The sequence below is a fragment of the Barbus barbus genome, assembly GCF_936440315.1.
Source record: "Barbus barbus genome assembly, chromosome: 15".
Taxonomy (NCBI): Eukaryota; Metazoa; Chordata; class Actinopteri; order Cypriniformes; family Cyprinidae; genus Barbus; species Barbus barbus.
This window is the reverse complement of record NC_136743.1, coordinates 8081402-8099273: the sequence shown is the minus strand read 5'-3', so window position 1 is coordinate 8099273 and position 17872 is coordinate 8081402. Positions and strand designations below refer to the sequence as shown.

Here is a 17872-nt window from a genome sequence, read left to right as displayed (position 1 = left end):
CAATCATCTGGTTATACTCCAGCCCTTTCTTATAATTGACTGCAAGGTTCAGAACGACCTTAAGCCAGTCAAGTCTCAGCCTAAATTTTTATTTTTTGATAATCCATTTCACACAGATGTACACCACAATATGAAAGTAAAGATCTGTGTCTACCTAAACAGAAAATTATGCGTGACTTTCAGTGCAATGGAGCTTATGTAAGCTTTGTGTGAATGTTTGTGTGTAGATCTGGAGAGTTCAGGACTGGAGCCCAGCAGATTCTCTAAGTGTTCTAGCTGCAAATTCGGAGCAGAGTGTGATGAAGACTCTGAAGGCATTTGGTTAGTCAACATGTCTTTTGTGTTTGTATACTACAGAGCAGAAGCTCCTAACATTTTGCCAGCTGAATCCCTTGATGTAAAATATTTATTTTTATTTTAGATGTTTACATGAAGTACCCCCATTTTTAATGTTCATATTTTAGTCAATTCCCATTGTGAATTCCAATTTTTGTAAAAATCCTGCTACAGAGGGAAACAACATGCAGGTAACATGATTTTTCTTTGCAGGTGTGTGTGTAATATAGACTGCAGTGGATACAATATGAATCCAGTGTGTGGATCAGATGGACGGTCTTACAGTAATCCATGTCAGATCAGAGAAGCATCCTGCTTGAAACAATCTCAGATTGATGTCAAATACCTTGGACAGTGTCCAGGTAAACACACACGCACACAAACAAATAACACACCAGCAAACACGTATAGAGACGAATATTTACTGTAATGAAATACAACATGATTCTGTGTTTGATTCATTCTATAGATTCAGTGGATCTAGTGGGTGGAGCAATGCCTTGTGCTGAAATCAACAGCAGTTTTTGTGTGCATGGAACTTGTGAGATGAAAAATGGCCTGGCAACGTGCAAGTATGACCTACAAGCATACACAAGTCATGTATTGTAGTAAATAGCGAACTGGATGTACAAATGAGGGGTTTTAGGCATATGGAGTTGATGTGATTTGGTCAGTGTTGTTCTTGTTGTTTAGGTGTAATGTGGGGTTCTCCGGTGTGCAGTGTGAGCAAAGAGACTTCAGTGAATTGTACGTGGTACCCAATGGGCAGAAGCTTCAATACATCCTGATTGCTGTGATCGTCGCTGCTGTACAGATCAGCATCATCATTGCTATCATAATATGCATCACAAGGTAAAAATCACATCACATGCACACAAGCATGTGCCAAATAAATGCTAATATAGAAACAAGCAAACATGCCCCACACTCACCAGTCCTTAAAACTGCTGCCTTTAGGATTCATCCAAAAAAGCCACGCGGTCGTCTTCAGAAACAGGACCTGGGACACTTTCCCAAAGATGGAGGACGCAGGATTGAATAGCTGCTTATTACTTTAACACAAACACACAAACAACTGCACAACTATCTTTTAACATCAGTATTTCAGTGGCCTTATTCCACCCTGTTTTTACTTTAAAATCTCTACATTCCCACTTTTCTCTCCCCTTCTCAATTTTGCCTTTTATCGTCTCTCTGCCTCGCTTTCTTACTAGTCCAAATACAGTAAATCCACATGGTGAAATTTTTACAATAGTATATTATTACATTTTCTGAACAATATTTGAGTGATTCTTGCCATACAAAACACCCTAGCATGATAGTGTTTGTATGTATATTTTTGAGGAGATTGTTTGCTATTACTTTCATAAGCTGTAAGATTTATGCCTGGAGGACAATATAACGGGCCTAAAAATCCCATAGATTTACACTAACTGAGGGCCCAGAGCCATATATAGGGACCAGAATAATACCAACACTTTGTTGTGGACTTTTTTTTTTTTTTAAACTTTGGCCAGTAAGCAACCACCCAGAACAAGAAACATGCAAAAAAAAAAAAATTATATAAACTCCCACAAAGCCTTAGCAACTACATAGCAATGTCCTGTCAACGACATACAACATAATAGCTGGGGGTCAGAGGTTAAAACATGTCAGCGAATGATTGTAAAGCTCATTCTTACAAGAGTTTGTTGTTTTATATTTATGCTTTGCCTTCTATCCATCTTATTTTTAATGTAAGAGTGGGTGTGGCTATTTTTAACTTTGTGCACAGCTTCCGTTTTTTTTTTTTTTTACCTGTACAAATGTCTTAATGCTGTTTGATATAGCAAACCATTATTTATCATATTTTTTATTTATTATCATAATCATAAATACTCTGGTTTGTAGCGTAAATATTTTTACTGTTTACTATTACTTTGCTATTCTTGTAGTTTTTTACATATAGTGGCTAATATCGGAAGTCTTGCAAATTTACAGAAAATAGCTTACATCTGTGAAAAAATTAAGGTGGATAAAGTTGAGAAAAACATTACAATCTTTTAATTTCTGGAGTTTTATAGCAGCACAATCCAAAACCAACTAATACAAACCTTTTACAACTGAATCCCTTCATAATATGTGACTGTGAAATTCTGTGTATTCATCAGTCTTATAATGTCAGTTTGTAAATCAGGTGACTTGCTGTCATGAGAAGCTCTGTATAATTTTGCATGTCAAATCTGTAAACTCAGCAAACATTTATAAAGTGGGTTTAAAAGAAAACTTCATTGTTTTTGTGCTTTCTGTTTTTACTTCTAACATACTAGTGTATTTCAGTGGCTCAAAGTGCATGCTGGGAGATGCAGTTTTCGAATGTCAGCTTGCCTGAATATGAGGCCAGAGGTCAAGACACCAATGCAAAACTCCAAGGTCAGTTTACACTGTGTGTGTGTGTGTGTGTGCATTCCACAGCTGTTGGCTTCAGTTGAGTTGACGGAATGCCACAGGGGGGTGGATTTATAAAAGTAAGTCCACCTCACCACACAAACACACACATTTTTACTCTAGACCAATGTCACTGTCATTTTAGATATTTCAAAGCTGAGAGAGCGACACGTATTATGCATATCCACAAGCCTCCCTGACACATGCTCACAATACGGGAATGTTTGAATTAATGGGGCTTTCCAGTGCTTCTGTGATACCGCTTCCAAAAATGTCTTAGTATCCTCTTACAGTTGTATTTATATCCATGCATTTATATCTGTGTGTGTTAACAGGGGTGGAGTTTGTCAGATTCCACCGGGGTCTCTCTCTTGGAGTGTCAGTTTCTCTCTGTACTGTGGGGTTTGATTCCGTCTGGCCCTTTACCCATCTCTGGCCCGCTAGCTTTACTTTCAGGGACGTGTGAAAGGAAGAATCGGAGATGGAAAAGAGAGGAGATGTAATGCTGGGGGTCGAGGATGAATCCGGGCAGCCCGTCTCGGCCTTGTCGATTCTCTCTCTGCTTGAACGCGTGTCTACGATCATCGATGGAGTCCAGGCCAGCCAGCAGCGCATGGAGGAGAGACAGCAGCATCTCGAAAGCTCGGTGAGCGCCGTCCAATCCGAGCTTCTCAAACTAGCTTGCGACCATGGCACCACAGCCACAACCGTTGATAAACTGCTGCAGAAAGCCCGCCGAGTGAGTGCGCACGTTAAAGAAGTACGTTCACGTGTGGAAAAACAGAATGTGCGTGTGAAGAAAGTGGAAACTACACAAGATGAGCTGCTCACCCGCAACAAGTTCAGGGTTGTCATCTATCAGGTAAACACATTCCTAACAACCGCAGCATGGATAGAGCCACACCCTCAGTCACCAATAACTTAATCCTTGTGGCATTTAACAGCAAGTTGGTACTGTAATCTCACACAATGCAATAGGGGCGCACTTGAGAATTTCCTTTTTAGAGCTGATTGGCTAACTATTTCTGTTAGTGTCTCAGATGAGTGATATAAAGGTATTTTTGATATGTCCATTCAAGAGACTTCCAGAAAGAGGGAAACAGAGAGTGACACTGGGCCTTAAAGGGACAGTCCACCCAAAAATGAAAATTCTGTCATCATTTACTCACCTGTTGTTTTTTTCCTGTGTGGAACACAAAATAAGATATTTTGTAGAATGTTGGTAACCAATTGGTTTCAGATTCCATTGACTTACAATAGTATGGACAAAAATTGAAGTCTGAATGGCTATTGAAGTCAATGGGACCCGAAACTCTTTGGTTACCAACATTCTTCAAAATATCTTCTTTTGTGTTCCACATAGGAAAAAAAACAACAGGTGAGTAAATGATGACAGACTTTTTATTTTTGTATCTCTTTAACCACAGACATTCAGTATAACAGGGGTGCATTTCCCAAAAGCAACTATGGTCCATTGTTAACAATAGAGTTCAGTGGAACTAATGACCATATAGCTAATGATGCTTTTGGGAAACGCACCCCAGATTAGTAGTTGTCCAATGTGGTTTTGTCTATTAAATTATTGTTAAATTTTTCACCAATTTACATTTCGTGCCCCAATCCTGAAAACATGATTAAACTGATGATTCAATTCTTCTAAGTAGCAATGCACAGATGCTGGCAAATTTGTCTGATTCCTCACTCTGTAGTGCAACGCATCAATATGCAGAATGGATAATTAGAGAATATGTGTTACATAATAAATTAGTCTAAATTAGGCTTTTAGACAGTGTGTGTGACAGTGTGTGTTTGTGTATGGTTATTCAGAGGTTTCCTAATATAGAGCTGCACACACAGCTGAAGAGACTCTTTAAGGCTATTCCCTGAATAGGGAGATTATACATACACATACACATACATAGACATCCATTCTTACAGACTACAAAAATGCCCTCAAGGGGAAGGTCATCTCATGTAACCAGACTTCATACTGACATAAAACCTAGTCTCCGTTGCTTGTTAAGGCTAAGAAATTCCCACTTAAACAGGAAGAAACTCTCTGACCAACTTATAAGGTGACCAGCCACAGTATGATTTGTTTTAACATTATGTAAACATACTGGCCACGTACACACTGCAGCTAAATTCGGTTGTCAGTTCACCTTTTACTTCTTAATTGCATTCTGTACACACAATTCACTAAAACACGGGAGTGACAACCGCATTAACTTCCGAAAAATACAGAAAGTGACAACCGCATTTAGAGAAATTCTACACAGTGTGTACAGAACCGAACTGAACAACTAGTTGTTAATGATGCATTTGAACGTGTATCAGAAATGTGTCTTTGTCTGCATGCAAGAAAATAACAGTGAAAGAAGTCTTACAGCACATTTTGACCCGGGGCTAACTAGTTGCGCTCACGAGCCCTGCGGTAGGCTAAAATGTCAGTGTTGCCAGATCTTCATAGAGAAAACAAAACAAAACCAAGGACAACTGTGTGGAAATGGCGCAGGAGTGGATGACATATTACACTCGCTGTTTACAAGAGCTATATATGTGCGTGTGTGTGTGTGCGCGTATACAGTGCTTAACAAACTTAATAGGCCACAACCCAAAGCAAGGTTTGTGCCACCACTACCCTAATCAAACAGTACTGATGAATACCAAAATCTTTTTCTTTTTTTTTCTGTAATAGTTAAGCCACACCAGTATGTGTAAGCTCTTTAGCCACAGTAGTGTCTCTAACGCTAAAATATAATTATTGTTGGGATTTAATTGATTTCGAAGATAGATTGCACAAAAGCTTCATCAAAAGCAAGTCTTTGGGAACAACTAGAAGATATTTGGAAGTCAGTAACAATAGAGACTGTGGAAAAGTACATAACAATGCCAGCAAGTTTGCAAGCTGTTATCGAGGCCATACAAAATAAAAATAAAATATGTTTTTTGGTTATTATGTGTGAATTAAGACTGGTAGTTTCAGTTTGTTATTTGTATAATAAATGACAATAAACAAGAAGTTTAAACTAAGTTTTGTGTGTGTGTGTGTGTGTGTGTGTGTGTATGTCTGTGTGAGTGTGAGTACACACACACAGTATCTTATATCGTACGTAAGGGTTTTAATTCGTACCTTGTGTAGAACCTTCAATCATCGTTGGAAGCCGCAAATCGCCCCAAACAAAAGCTTTGACTGACCGACAACTCCTCCACCTGTCTCCTTAGTCTGAGATCTTCAGTCTGATCCAGTGCATTATCAACTGCAGCGGGTTCTGGAACTGAACAATAATCATGTTCCAGATGCTGGGCATCAATTGGCACAGGATCCTCATCCACTTGAGTGTCAACCTCCCTTCTTTCTTGAGTGTCAACCGCCATTCCCCAGTACCCCTTGGTTCAGCAACGGAGTAGCCGTTCCACTGGAATAAGGTGGGTACTGCCCCCTTCCTCAGCAAGCGATGCGCTTTAGGGGTCGATGGCTCAATCAGATCATCACTAATAAAGTGGCGACTGCAGACCCTTGTATGAGATGTGTTTCTCCGTCCACAGAAAAAGTGTGGAAACTCAGTATAGAGTTGAACTTTGAGAAGGCATCACATAACGGGACACAACAAAGTTCAGCCGAACTACTGTCTTCCCGCCGTTCATATTTAAACTTTCTGCAAGCCATTACTATAATGCCTAACTATATAATACTATAATAATTCAATTATAAATCGCTGTCAAATGAATCTTATGAAAGAGTTTTGCTGCTATACTTTGCTTGAGAATGTGCTATGCGGAAGTAAATACGCTGGCTGAGATTCTACCGGAAATACGTCAGCAGCGTTCGTGCATAGAGTCCAATGACAGAAAAACTGACCAATCATATATTTCCTTTAAATAGGCGGGCCTTGTTGTCACAAACTTTATGACAAGTTCCGCCCGCTGTGGGATATCTATCGAAAAAAAATATATATAGGCCAATAAACTAATTAGCTTTTATTCACGTCAGGATGGAAGGTGCAAATAACGTAAGTAAGTGAGGACATTTACTGGGCTGCTGTGCCAATAATAATACTGTTAAATCATGCTTGTTTGTCATGGTTTGCAGTGCTTGCATTAAACACACATTACATTTGTTGTGCACAGACCAATTGTGTGATGATGCAGTTGTAATGAGGTTTTTCATTTAGCTATGTTTTATTTTGGTGATATGAGTCACTCTTGCTGCGCTGTTTTCTTGTTGCGTTTCTGAAAGTCGTCGCACGCCGGACGAGAAGCGCCGCGTCTAGAGCAATGCACGCCGGACGCGTCGCGTTCAGTTCAAGACGGCAGTCCAAAACCTTTCATTGGTTCTCCAAACAGTCAAAAGTCCACTTCAAGAATGAGCAAGTGGTGTCAATGAGTTTAAAGTTCGGTGATTGAAAAACAGAACAAACGGAATGAGAGTGCAGACAAAGACAGAAAGCGCTTCAACGCCGCCGTCGTCTGTATGCACATAACAAACGGCTACGATTTTATTCATTTTTATGACTGCTGTTCCGTACACATAGAACTATGATTTATTTTAGGGGATTCACTCCTGAAACTTGCAGTGTGTAGTGGCCATTTAACCCTCACCGGTCCCTCCCGAACCTATAACAAAAGTCCCTCGCGTTTTCATTTTCATAAATATGTAATAAATATATCAAATCATTGGTCTTCACCTCATCACTCAAATTTAACTGTTTGGTTAAAAAAAAAAAAAAAAGTCAATGATATTAATTTCCCAGCAGAAACATTGTTATAATGCATGTCTATGGAAGTGTGTGTACTTTGTGTGTGCATCTGTTTATGGGTATGTGAGGGGTTTTTTTTTTTTTTTTTTTTTTTTTTTTTTTTTTCTGCATTTGGGACATTCTGCAGTCTCAGCCCTTCGTTTGAGTATGCATCTTTTCTGTAATGTGTCAGATTTTGTATGATAAGAAATTACCTTTTTTTTTTTAATTACACCCACATAAAATAATCGAATCTACTCATTTTGTGTGTGCTCCGTGCTCAAGTGTGACAAAATTCAATTAAAAAACCCCCGCAGTTTTTTCATAAATTCTGTTCTTTTTTTTTGGGTCCGGGTCAAATTGACCCGCGAGGGACACTTTTGTTACTTTTTTGTAACACCCACACATACTCTTCGAATCCACTCCAATTTTTTTGTGTGTGTGTTTCTGGTGCAAGTGTGACAAAAGTCAATAAGTCTCGTATCATAACAATCAACGTTCGATTAAAAAATAAAAAATAAAAAATCTTTGAAAATAAATTTCGGGTCAAAACAACCCGAGGTGTGTTAAATGTGTAATTGATAATACCACAGTTTTAGGCTAGATCAGCACTCAAAACAATAAAATGTAAAGTTAGTGGAAAATGTATGTAGGCCTTGTGATCAGAATTTTTGTACACCTAAATGTAAAAATACAGATTACTGTAGACCTAATGCTAAACCGAGAGAGCATATGGTTGATAACTGGATAACCTTTAAAAAAAACTGACTCCACGAAGCACAAACCTCCAGATGGATTGATAAATACCTGAGACTTTTAAATTGGAATTGTTGATTTGAACCAGTTTTCAAAAAAATTAAATCCATGCAGTGTAACATGCATATCACATTATATGCATCATGGTGAACCTTCCAAAAAGTAACAGCTGAAATATATATAGATAAACTTTATAGATAAACTTTACTTAAAGGTATAATTCAGACAAAAATGAAAATTCTGTCATTATTTACTCACCCTCATGTCATTCTAAATCTGTATGACTTTTTTTTTTTTTCTGTGGAACACAAAGACGATATTATAAACTGAAGATTGCCTCATTTTTTCCATACAATGAAAGTCAAAGGGGTCCACTGACCACTGACGTTCACTGTATGGGCAAAATGAGGCAATCTTCAGTCTCCGGTATTTATCAATCCATCTGGAGGTTTGTGCTTCGTGGAGTCTTTTTTTTTTTTTTAAAGGTTATCCAGTTATCAACCATATGCTGACGTTCACTGTGTAGGCAAAAACAGTTAAAATATATTCTTCAAAATATCTCCTAGTAAATGGAGACAATTTAGCATGCGAGTTGTATTTTGTAACTGGACCAAGATTTATTTTACACCATAACACAGCACTGGAAATGTTGGAGCGTATTTATGTTTCAATGTAAAAATAATCTATATTGAAATTAATTTAAATAAACAATTCAGTCTAAATATAAGGAAATTGTTGTGTGGTAATCAGCTTAGTGATTCTGGAATCTAGGTAGGTTGCAAGAAAGCATCAAAAATCCATGCCTCCAGCAAAGCTGTTAACTGCAACTTCCTTACAAATGTTTCTACATACAGTTTTATATAAACACAAACAGCACGGAGTTCTTCTCCAAGACCTTCTGGGAGTAGATGAATTTGGAGTGTTTTCCTACTGAATAATGTTCTCTCTCTTCTTTTTTTAACTGCAGGGTGGAACTGAAGTTCCCTCTGTTGCTGTCACCAAGACTCCCAAGGGGGAGGGGCTTGCTAACTTGGAGGTGGAGCCAGATGAGTATGAAATCCCTGCTGACCTGTCATCTGATGAAGAGTACATGGTGGTAGAAGAGGCAGAGTCATCCCGGGGCGCCCGTCTGAAACAGAGTGGGTTAAAAGGCATTGAGAACATCAAAGCTGCGTTCTCTAAAGAGAAGATGAACAAGACCCGTGATAAGACGCGGGAAAACCTCAGCAAGACCAAGGAGAGCCTTAATAAGACGGGTCAAACACTCGGAACCAAATTCAACACCTTGGGTGAGAAGATTGTGCCCCCTGAGCAGCGAGAGAAGTTCCGTCAGAGCAGCGAGAGGCTGAAGGAAAACATCGCTAAGAAAGCACCCAATAAAGAAGCGTTCAAAATCAAGCTGAAGAAGGAACGCACGGTCGCTGAGGGCCAGGAGGGCGCGGAGGCAGAGCTTGCTGTGACTCCTCCCAAAGGCAGGAAGTCTAGCCCAGATGTGACCTACACAGAGGTGGCTACCGAGAACAAGAGGGAAGGTCCAGTATCAGAGGAGGGAGCGACTCGTATCCAAGAGGACTGAACACAGCAGTTCACCACAGAATCTGTGGAAAAGTGGAAGGAAAAAAACACATTATGCAGATAAAGTAGTTATTTAGTAAGTAGAATAAAGAGGGTAATTTTTCATTAAAAAAAAAAAGTGCTCCAAAATGTGAGGGTGTATGAGTATGTGTGTGTGGGGTAGCTAAATTAATAAAAAAAAGAGTGCAAGCACTAGATGAGTTTGCATCATTTCTGTTACCATAAGCCACATGTGACATATATTAAAATGTGAAAACGTATGCTGTCTAATGTGTCCTTTTACTCTGTATTTGTGTCTTGGAGTAAGGAGCAGATGACTTTGTCCAAAACACTAGTAGTCAAGCTGGGGACTGAACCTCAATTACAGTCAGTGAAGATCAGAGAACATTTGGATTGACAAACATTTGTGTTCATACACACACCAGCATCATAGAGACAGAGACTGGCAGAATGAAAGAAAGATTGACCCATCAGCCAAAAAAAGATCTCTTGGAATTAATCTCAACAGCTGAGCGACTCGCAGAGCAACCTAACACGAGGCACACAGTTTATCCAAAGACAACCAAACATTATGTATGCTCATTTTTCAGTTCAGATTTTTGCTCACATAGCTCTTCTGATGTAATAAATTATATATTTAAAAAAAATATATATATATTGTGTGTGTGTATATATGTACATACAAAAATTATGTACAAATAAATTATATATAAACTATACTGTTCAAAAAGTACTGCTCAAAAGTTTGGGGTGAGAATTTTATTTATTTTTTTAAAGAAAGTATGAATTAAATTAATTAAAAGTGACCGTTAAGATTTTTACACCATTACAAAAAAAAAAAAAAAAAAGTATTTCAAATAAATGCTGTTCCTTTGAATTGTGAAGACTGGGGTAACCTAACGTAAACTCAGCTTTGCCATCACAATACAATACAGTATAATATATTGTATAAATTACATAACTTTCAATACAATAAATAATAAAATAATTTAGAATAAATTACATATAATCCGTCCCAAAAGAATAAAAAAATAGTACAATTGAAGAAAAAAAGTTGTTCCAGAGATTACTGTTTTGAAGTGTAATTCTTTCATTTTAGGTAAGAAGAGAAATGACAGGTCTCTAGTTCTAACTTTGACAGTACCCTCTTTTGAGATAAAACATTTCTTTTAACAGGAAAATATTCTTTTGAAATTAATGATCCACAAACTTTATTATATTTGGGCTAACATCCAAGAAATTATAATTGTCAATAAACATTTATATTATATTATACTACACAGCACTGACATAAAACCCGCAGCACAAAACGTTTAGCCAAACATTCATATTAATAGTTAGAGAGTTTCGGCTCACTAGTGTCATTTTACTAGTGCCAATTACATATTTTTGTATTATTCGTTATTGCTCATTGTTTTTTATTAACCATACTATTATTTTGTTTCCTATCATGTCCGGTGTGTGACGTCATTCCTAGCGACAGTAACCACAACATCAGAAACCACTGATATAAAATACACAGAGAGAAGGAGAAACGTGTATGTAGTTGTATGCATATCTGTGATATTTATTATAGTTTAAACCCATGCTGCCTTGCCAATAAAGCTTGCTGGAAGTGAATAGAGACAGGGATGGCGGAGGAAGAAGAGCGCGGACCTGGGTCGGTCTATCAGATGTTCGTCCTGATGGAGGATCTGCTGGATAAACTCAAGGTTTTGGATTATGAACAGCATGTTCTGGATAAACACAACATCAAACCCCTTTCCAGGTGAGAACTTTAGAATCGCTACTTCATCTGTGAATTATGTTTATTTTTTTCTGACACAAACATTACAGTTAAGTTATAGTTGATGTTTTGTTAGCAGTTAACTTGTAATAAAATCCAAAACACGTTGCATCTTCCAATATTATTGACATTGATGAACAGCTCAAGTTTCCTTATTTGATTAATTTAGCATAATAACAGAATGTGATAGTAACCTTCAAACTAATAATACAAACATTGCTAGGTTTACTTATCAGTAAAACTCATAAGGATCAATCATTGTTGAATCAAAAGAAGCATTTTGCGCTGTTTTTCAGGCATTATTTTGTCTCTAGCCCTCACGTGTTGTCAAATCCTGGAGAGCAGTTCTATATGTTTAGTGTAATTGCTGCCTGGTTGATTTCTCTGTGCGGGCGGACGTTTGACACACCACAGGAATATGATGACCCCAACGCCACCGTCTCCAACATCCTGTCTGAGCTGCGTGCCCTGGTGAGAATTGATGACACCCTCACAAGTGTGCGTAGTATTTGGGGATTTTGATTATCACTGTATATCTGTTTTTCGTAGGGAGGCCAGGTTGATTTCCCCCCATCTAAGCTGAAGTCTGGATCTGGAGAGCATGTCTGTTATGTTCTAGATCAGCTGGTAGAAAAGGCACTAAAGAGTAAAGGATTCACCTGGAACAAGTAACAGCACACACGCACACACACACACACACACACAATGAGCTGATTGTATGATGTCCTGTGCTGCTTTAGGTCTCATATAAATCTTGTTGTTCAAGAGAATTCTGTACACAAGCATTCTGTACCCGCTATATCCACACTAACACAGCTGGTTTTCTCTCTCTACCAGGCCGATGTACCCGTCTGTGGAGGTGGAAGACGAGCGTGTGCAGGAAGATGATGCTGAGCTCACACTCAGTAAAGTTGAGGAAGAAGTGACAGTGAGTCAAACTCTATTCTAAGCTTTGCCTTCTATTTTAAGCATTCATCTGTCGAGCTCTTATTTTAGCATTTTGTTTTCAGTGTTGTAAGGTTTGTTGAGTAATTTAGCTCAGAATTTGTGTATTTATAATTATTTATTAGATCTGCTTCAAGCAAAAGTTGAAATCAGAATCACAGTCAGACTAAGGAATTAGACTATACAATAAATAAATAAATACAGTTTTTCTCTATAAAAAAACAATTGCAAGCAGATAATTGCATTTTTATATTATTGTTTTAAGATTTAAGATTGTTTTAAGGTATATGTTCAACATCAAATGCAAATAATATAAAAATTTCATGGAATGGACTTTGTAAAAATGTGTATGTTGTGATATATTTTGTTATGAACTAAAATAGAGAATCTCATAATATAAATGTTTAATTATATCACAACCCGTACTCACACAGTAAAGTGAATGAAGACATGACTTTGAATCACACACACAAACTCATGTGTAAAGTCACACACACACTTAGTCACACACACACACACACACACACACACAGAGAGAGACACACACACTCATTAAAAATGTGCATCTTCAGCAGGAGGATGAGGAGTATGAGGAAGAGGATGGCCTTGATTTAGACGCGTTGAAGACCAGAACCAATCAGAGTGTGAGTTTTATTTGAAATATCAGTAGATGCATTTTATGTAATAATAAAATATAAATCTGAAAGGAATAATTACTTCCTTTCTTACATACATTCTTTCACAGTCTTTATACTAAGTGAGGAGGGACTTTTACTAATATCTTAAACAAAGAACTAGTATACAATATTTTACTGAATATGTACAATAAAAGACAACTGGTAGATATGTGTGTTCAGGAACTAAGTGGATCGAGGCCTGCGGTGGTTCTGGAGTCAGATGTTGATGCCGCTGAGTGGAATCTGGAGGTGGAGCGAGTTCTTCCGCAACTTAAAGTCACCATTCGAACCGACAACAAGGTCTCAAATACTTTAACTTTTAATCATAGTATGTCACCTCTGTGGTGATGGAGAGGCTCTGATTGACTGAAATACTGGTTAACGTGTTTCAGGATTGGAGGATTCATCTTGATCAAATGCATCAACATCAAGACGGCATCAACACTTCCTTGCAAGACGCCAAGGTCATCCATCCATCAATCCATCACAGATGTTTTAAAAAAAAAGAATTAATATACATAATAATGTGAAATACTAAATCTAATTATGTATATGTGTGGATGTTTTCAGGGTTGTCTGTTTAAATTGAGGGAGGACATCAGTAAAACACTGGAGAAAGTGAGCAGTCGTGAGAAATATCTCAATACTCAGCTTGAGCATCTTATTTCAGAATACCGCCAGGCACAAGCACAGCTAAACAAGGTGAACATCTCGACCAATCAAAACCTAAAACATTATTACTAACCTTAAACCAGTCAAAATATAGGATGTCAAATATTGCATGGGTTTTTTTCCTCAGGTAAAGGAGCTTTATCAGCAAGCCAGTGGCGGCGTCACAGAGAGAACCAGGATTCTGGCTGAAGTGAGTCTGAAAACAACAATACAGTCACACAGTATTATTATTATTACAGATTTAATCATATTTTGGTTTCCACACAGTAGCGAATAACAGAATCAGTAGTTGTTCAGAAATGAATGTGTCTCATAATGCTGTATACAGCCGTACTATGTCCACATATCCACACATTATTCAAATAACATTCATATTTATTTTTACTTCAGATCAGCGAAGAGCTAGAAAAAGTCAAACAGGAAATGGAAGAGAAAGGCAGCAGCATGTCTGATGGAGGTAAACCGCACACACAACAAACCCTCTTTCAAGCCACTGATGATGCAGTTTGTTTACGTGAGCTGTAGTTTCTGCTTGTTAATGTGTTTTGTGTTGCAGCTCCGGTGGTGAAGATCCGTCAGAGTCTGACCAAGCTGAAGCAGGAGATTGAGCAGATGGATGTTCGGATGGGAGTGGTGGAGCACACGTTACTGCAAGCCAAACTCAGAGAGAAAAACAACATGACCAGAGACATGCATGCTACACACCTCTTAGAGCCCAACACACAGACTTACTGAGTCCCACACTCTGGTGATGTTGTATGTGTTGGTTATATTTCATGTAAATATTTTGTTGAAATATGTTTTTAAGTGTAAATGACTAAATATCTAATATTGAACAATAAAGTAAATATTCTCACTACTACAACCTTTGCTCTCAAAGTTTGTAGAAGTTTGAACTTACGTAACTGTCTCCAGAGAGAGAAGGGTGTTGGTTAAAGAGGACCCTGAGCTGAGCATTACACACACATGTAACTGTTCCATGATGTCATCCTCACACACTACAGAGAAACACTAGAGATTATTCTGGTCTGCACATACTCAAGTTATCAGTCCACATCCTGAGGAAACATTTATTGTGTCTGTTTTCTGCCTAAGAACAATTCACTTTTTGTTGAAATTCTCTATTGAATTGTAATATGTGTAGTAATTCTCCAGTAAAAAGAGAACTAATTTGCAGCAACTCTAAATTGTATAATTCCCAGTTATCAAAATGACGATTCCTAATTGTGATTCCAAATTATTATTAATAATCCCATGAACCATCTACAAATTTACCATTTGTTTTTTACTGACCGGCACTAAATTAAAAGGAAATAAAATCAGAACCACTTTTACAGTTTTGTATCTGTTGCCTGTTAAACTCAAAAGAAGATATTTTGAAGAATGTGGGTAGCCACATAGTTGACGGTAGCCATTGACTTCCATAGAATGGAAAAAAATATATAATATAAAGTCAATTGCTACAGTCGACTGTTTGGTTACTCATGTCATTCAAAACATCTTTTGTGCTCAAAATAAGAATGAAACCCATACAGGTTTGGAATGACATGAGGGTGAATAAATGATGACAGAATTTTCATTTTTGAGCAAACTAGTCCTTTAAACGATGTTAGACTCTCTTGTGCAGAATGACTTAATATTGAATCATAAATACTAATGCGTTACTACTTGTGCGAATATGCATTCACAAGTATGTGAAATTATGCATTAATTTGATAAAATATGTTTGCATTAATGGTGCACTACTGTATTCTCCAGAAACGTTTTGTTTTGAACAGTGCACTCTCTCTCTCTCTCTCTCTCTCTCTCAGAAGGCGTGGTTTTTCATGCATGTCAGTGTTTGTAGATAAGCGGACAGACATGATCCGCACCGTTATCCACATTCTCCCCGGTTTACGTAAGTTGTTTTTCTCTCGTTTCTGAATCTTTGTAGTTTCATATGTTTTGCACAGTAGATGCAGAGCAGAGAGCGCTAAAGAATGTAGTGAGAGGAAACCGGATGTTAGTATCACATTACGCTTCGCCGTAATCACTTTATAACCTATGTTCTCTTTATACAATGTGGGATTTTAGATTTATTACACTGCACGATTATCACATACTGTATAAACTCATAGCTGGATATGTGAGTGAATGTTTCTCGCGCATCTCGTATCTGCTTCTGGCCGCGCAACAAAAACTCGAGGAGCGTTGCATCTCAGAATGAAAACAACGAGGACGCCAGATTTCGTGTAAATATCACAAAAATATTTATTCTGAGTAAAATAAGATAAATTATTCTGATATCCCCTTTAAAATATTATTATTATTATTATAAATAAGTCAAATTAATGGTAGACCATAGACTGTAAGGTAGACTATTTTATTTATTAATAAAAACTACAGAGTAGACCAAAGATATTTTTTAAGAACTGAAAACAAACAGATAAAGCTTAGAAAACATAAAACCACTAAATGAGCTGAGAAACAGACATTGCATCATCAATCAGTAATAATATAATTATTTTGTTTTATTATTAAAGAATTAATAACAGCTTTTGCAGATATGTACAATATGCTGCGGAATGTATATTTTTTCATTTTCACCCATATATTGGTTAAATCACAATTTCTCATAAGCCAGTACACAAGAATGAAAGTAACAGAAATAGATAAATTATTAAATAATAATTGCCAATAGAATACATTATTTACATTTTGAGCTCAGTTTATGTATGTGTGTGGTTTTGTGGTTGACACATTTCTGTAATGATCTGTGATATTGCAAGCTACTCATTTCACTTATGCTCTGCTACAATATCAACATTATGCTTTGTTTTCCTTATTTTATATATTTGCAACTTTTAGTTATGCTAAAAATGTTTTTCTTAAAGTTAAAGTTATTTTGTGTGTCTAGCTCACAGAGACTACAGGAAATGAGTGATGGTTTTGGGGACTTTCTGTTCAAACACAAGCAGAAGTTGCAGAAGTTTGTCATGTGATCACTAAATTTTAAGAAAAATAAATGAGCTGCTTTGTATGTGTGTGGGGGGGGGGCATGTGTTATTGTACTCCCTCATTCTTTGCCGTTAGTCTCCTTTGCTTCTCTGATAGCAGCTGCCACACACATACATGCACAACACTCTGTTCACCCAATCAGTTTATTTACAGCCAGGAAGTGGTTAACAGGAAGTATAGTATGTGGTCTCCACCTACTTTGCCAGCATCATCCCCATTTGGATCATCATGGCTTCCTAAACCCCCCCCCCCATCCTGCTCCCTTTACATTCTGTCAGACACCTCTCCCCATTTTTCATTAAATGATTCATTTTATTTCATGAAATACATTTATTTGTGAACATTTGCTCTATTTTATATAAATATTATCAGGGAAAAAAATCGAATACTACTCTTTTCTCTCATTTGACCTAATTTCTTTAGAAATTTATTGCACAAAAGAATGCCTGTAATTCCATTTCCATTTGTAAGTGTAGAATCCTTTTTAATTTAGCTTTATTTTTCATCTATATTGCATGTTTAAATCTAACCATTTTTTTATTTTTGGAATATTTCCATTTTTTTCTTTAGAAAAATTTAAGTCTGTTTAAGACTTCAACAGAGATCATTTTAAGGATTTAAAATTAAATTGTATAGTTCTATTTTTTGCATCGTTTTTCATTAATGGTTCTCTATTAAAAAAAAATCTTCAATGAAAAATCATGGATCTGTGAATATTGATAATTTGGCCCTGCTGCCAGAATGCAAATGATCTTATGTTACCGATATTGTATCATTGCCAGTCTTTTTTATTCTTTACAATCTCCATTTATTGCTGGTTTATATATGTGTATGTGTGTGTATGTGTGTGTGTGTGTGTGTGTGTGTGTGTGTGTGTGTGTTTATTTTTGCTTTAATTTTATCTTAGTTTAATTTGTTTTTATTGTTGCATGACCTTGATGTGAATCAAGGAATTATTTATT

The 17872-nt window shown here is 37.1% G+C and overlaps 3 protein-coding genes across 9 annotated transcripts in view; all 3 read left to right on the top strand.

Moving 5' to 3' along the window:
* The first annotated feature begins 3112 nt into the window (after nucleotides 1–3112).
* On the top strand, nucleotides 3113–10472 carry LOC306881160 (caveolae-associated protein 4a-like). Its single transcript, XM_079435088.1, has 2 exons — nucleotides 3113–3625; nucleotides 9226–10472. The coding sequence occupies exons 1-2, from the start codon at nucleotides 3245–3247 to the stop codon at nucleotides 9832–9834; spliced, it is 990 nt and encodes a 329-aa protein (XP_079291214.1). The 5' UTR covers nucleotides 3113–3244; the 3' UTR covers nucleotides 9835–10472.
* An 820-nt stretch (nucleotides 10473–11292) lies between these two features.
* Nucleotides 11293–15805, top strand: LOC306881158 (intraflagellar transport protein 57 homolog). 4 transcript variants are annotated; one of them, XM_079435085.1, is made up of 12 exons: nucleotides 11315–11601; nucleotides 11916–12090; nucleotides 12169–12287; nucleotides 12457–12547; nucleotides 13137–13208; nucleotides 13422–13541; nucleotides 13634–13705; nucleotides 13812–13943; nucleotides 14041–14103; nucleotides 14304–14370; nucleotides 14470–14669; nucleotides 15725–15805. In XM_079435085.1, the coding sequence occupies exons 1-11, from the start codon at nucleotides 11465–11467 to the stop codon at nucleotides 14646–14648; spliced, it is 1227 nt and encodes a 408-aa protein (XP_079291211.1). In that variant the 5' UTR covers nucleotides 11315–11464; the 3' UTR covers nucleotides 14649–14669; nucleotides 15725–15805. The 4 variants fall into 4 exon arrangements, with proteins under 4 accessions (XP_079291209.1, XP_079291212.1, XP_079291211.1 ...); XM_079435084.1 differs by having other exon boundaries at nucleotides 15728–15760; XM_079435083.1 differs by lacking the exon at nucleotides 15725–15805 and having other exon boundaries at nucleotides 11293–11601; nucleotides 14470–15656.
* Nucleotides 15725–17872, top strand: part of LOC306881164 (transmembrane protein 71) — a 17671-nt gene continuing 15523 nt past the window's right edge. For 2 of the 4 annotated variants that reach the window (XR_013785126.1, XM_079435092.1), the window contains exon 1: nucleotides 15725–15810. The gene's annotated coding sequence lies outside the window, so the exon portion shown is untranslated. Of the gene's footprint in view, nucleotides 15915–17872 lie in introns of all 4 variants that reach the window. The other 2 variants (XM_079435093.1, XM_079435094.1) reach the window with 2 other exon arrangements.

Bases quoted from the DNA above. Each gene is read 5' to 3' on its own strand.
- LOC306881160 (XM_079435088.1), top strand. From the start codon at position 3,245: ATGGAAAAGAGAGGAGATGTAATGCTGGGGGTCGAGGATGAATCCGGG. The intron at 3,626-9,225 runs GTAAACACATTC...TTTTAACTGCAG, and splicing joins TCAGGGTTGTCATCTATCAG to GGTGGAACTGAAGTTCCCTC.
- LOC306881158 (XM_079435085.1), top strand. From the start codon at position 11,465: ATGGCGGAGGAAGAAGAGCGCGGACCTGGGTCGGTCTATCAGATGTTC. The intron at 11,602-11,915 runs GTGAGAACTTTA...GCTGTTTTTCAG, and splicing joins AACATCAAACCCCTTTCCAG to GCATTATTTTGTCTCTAGCC. The intron at 14,104-14,303 runs GTGAGTCTGAAA...TTTTTACTTCAG, and splicing joins GAACCAGGATTCTGGCTGAA to ATCAGCGAAGAGCTAGAAAA.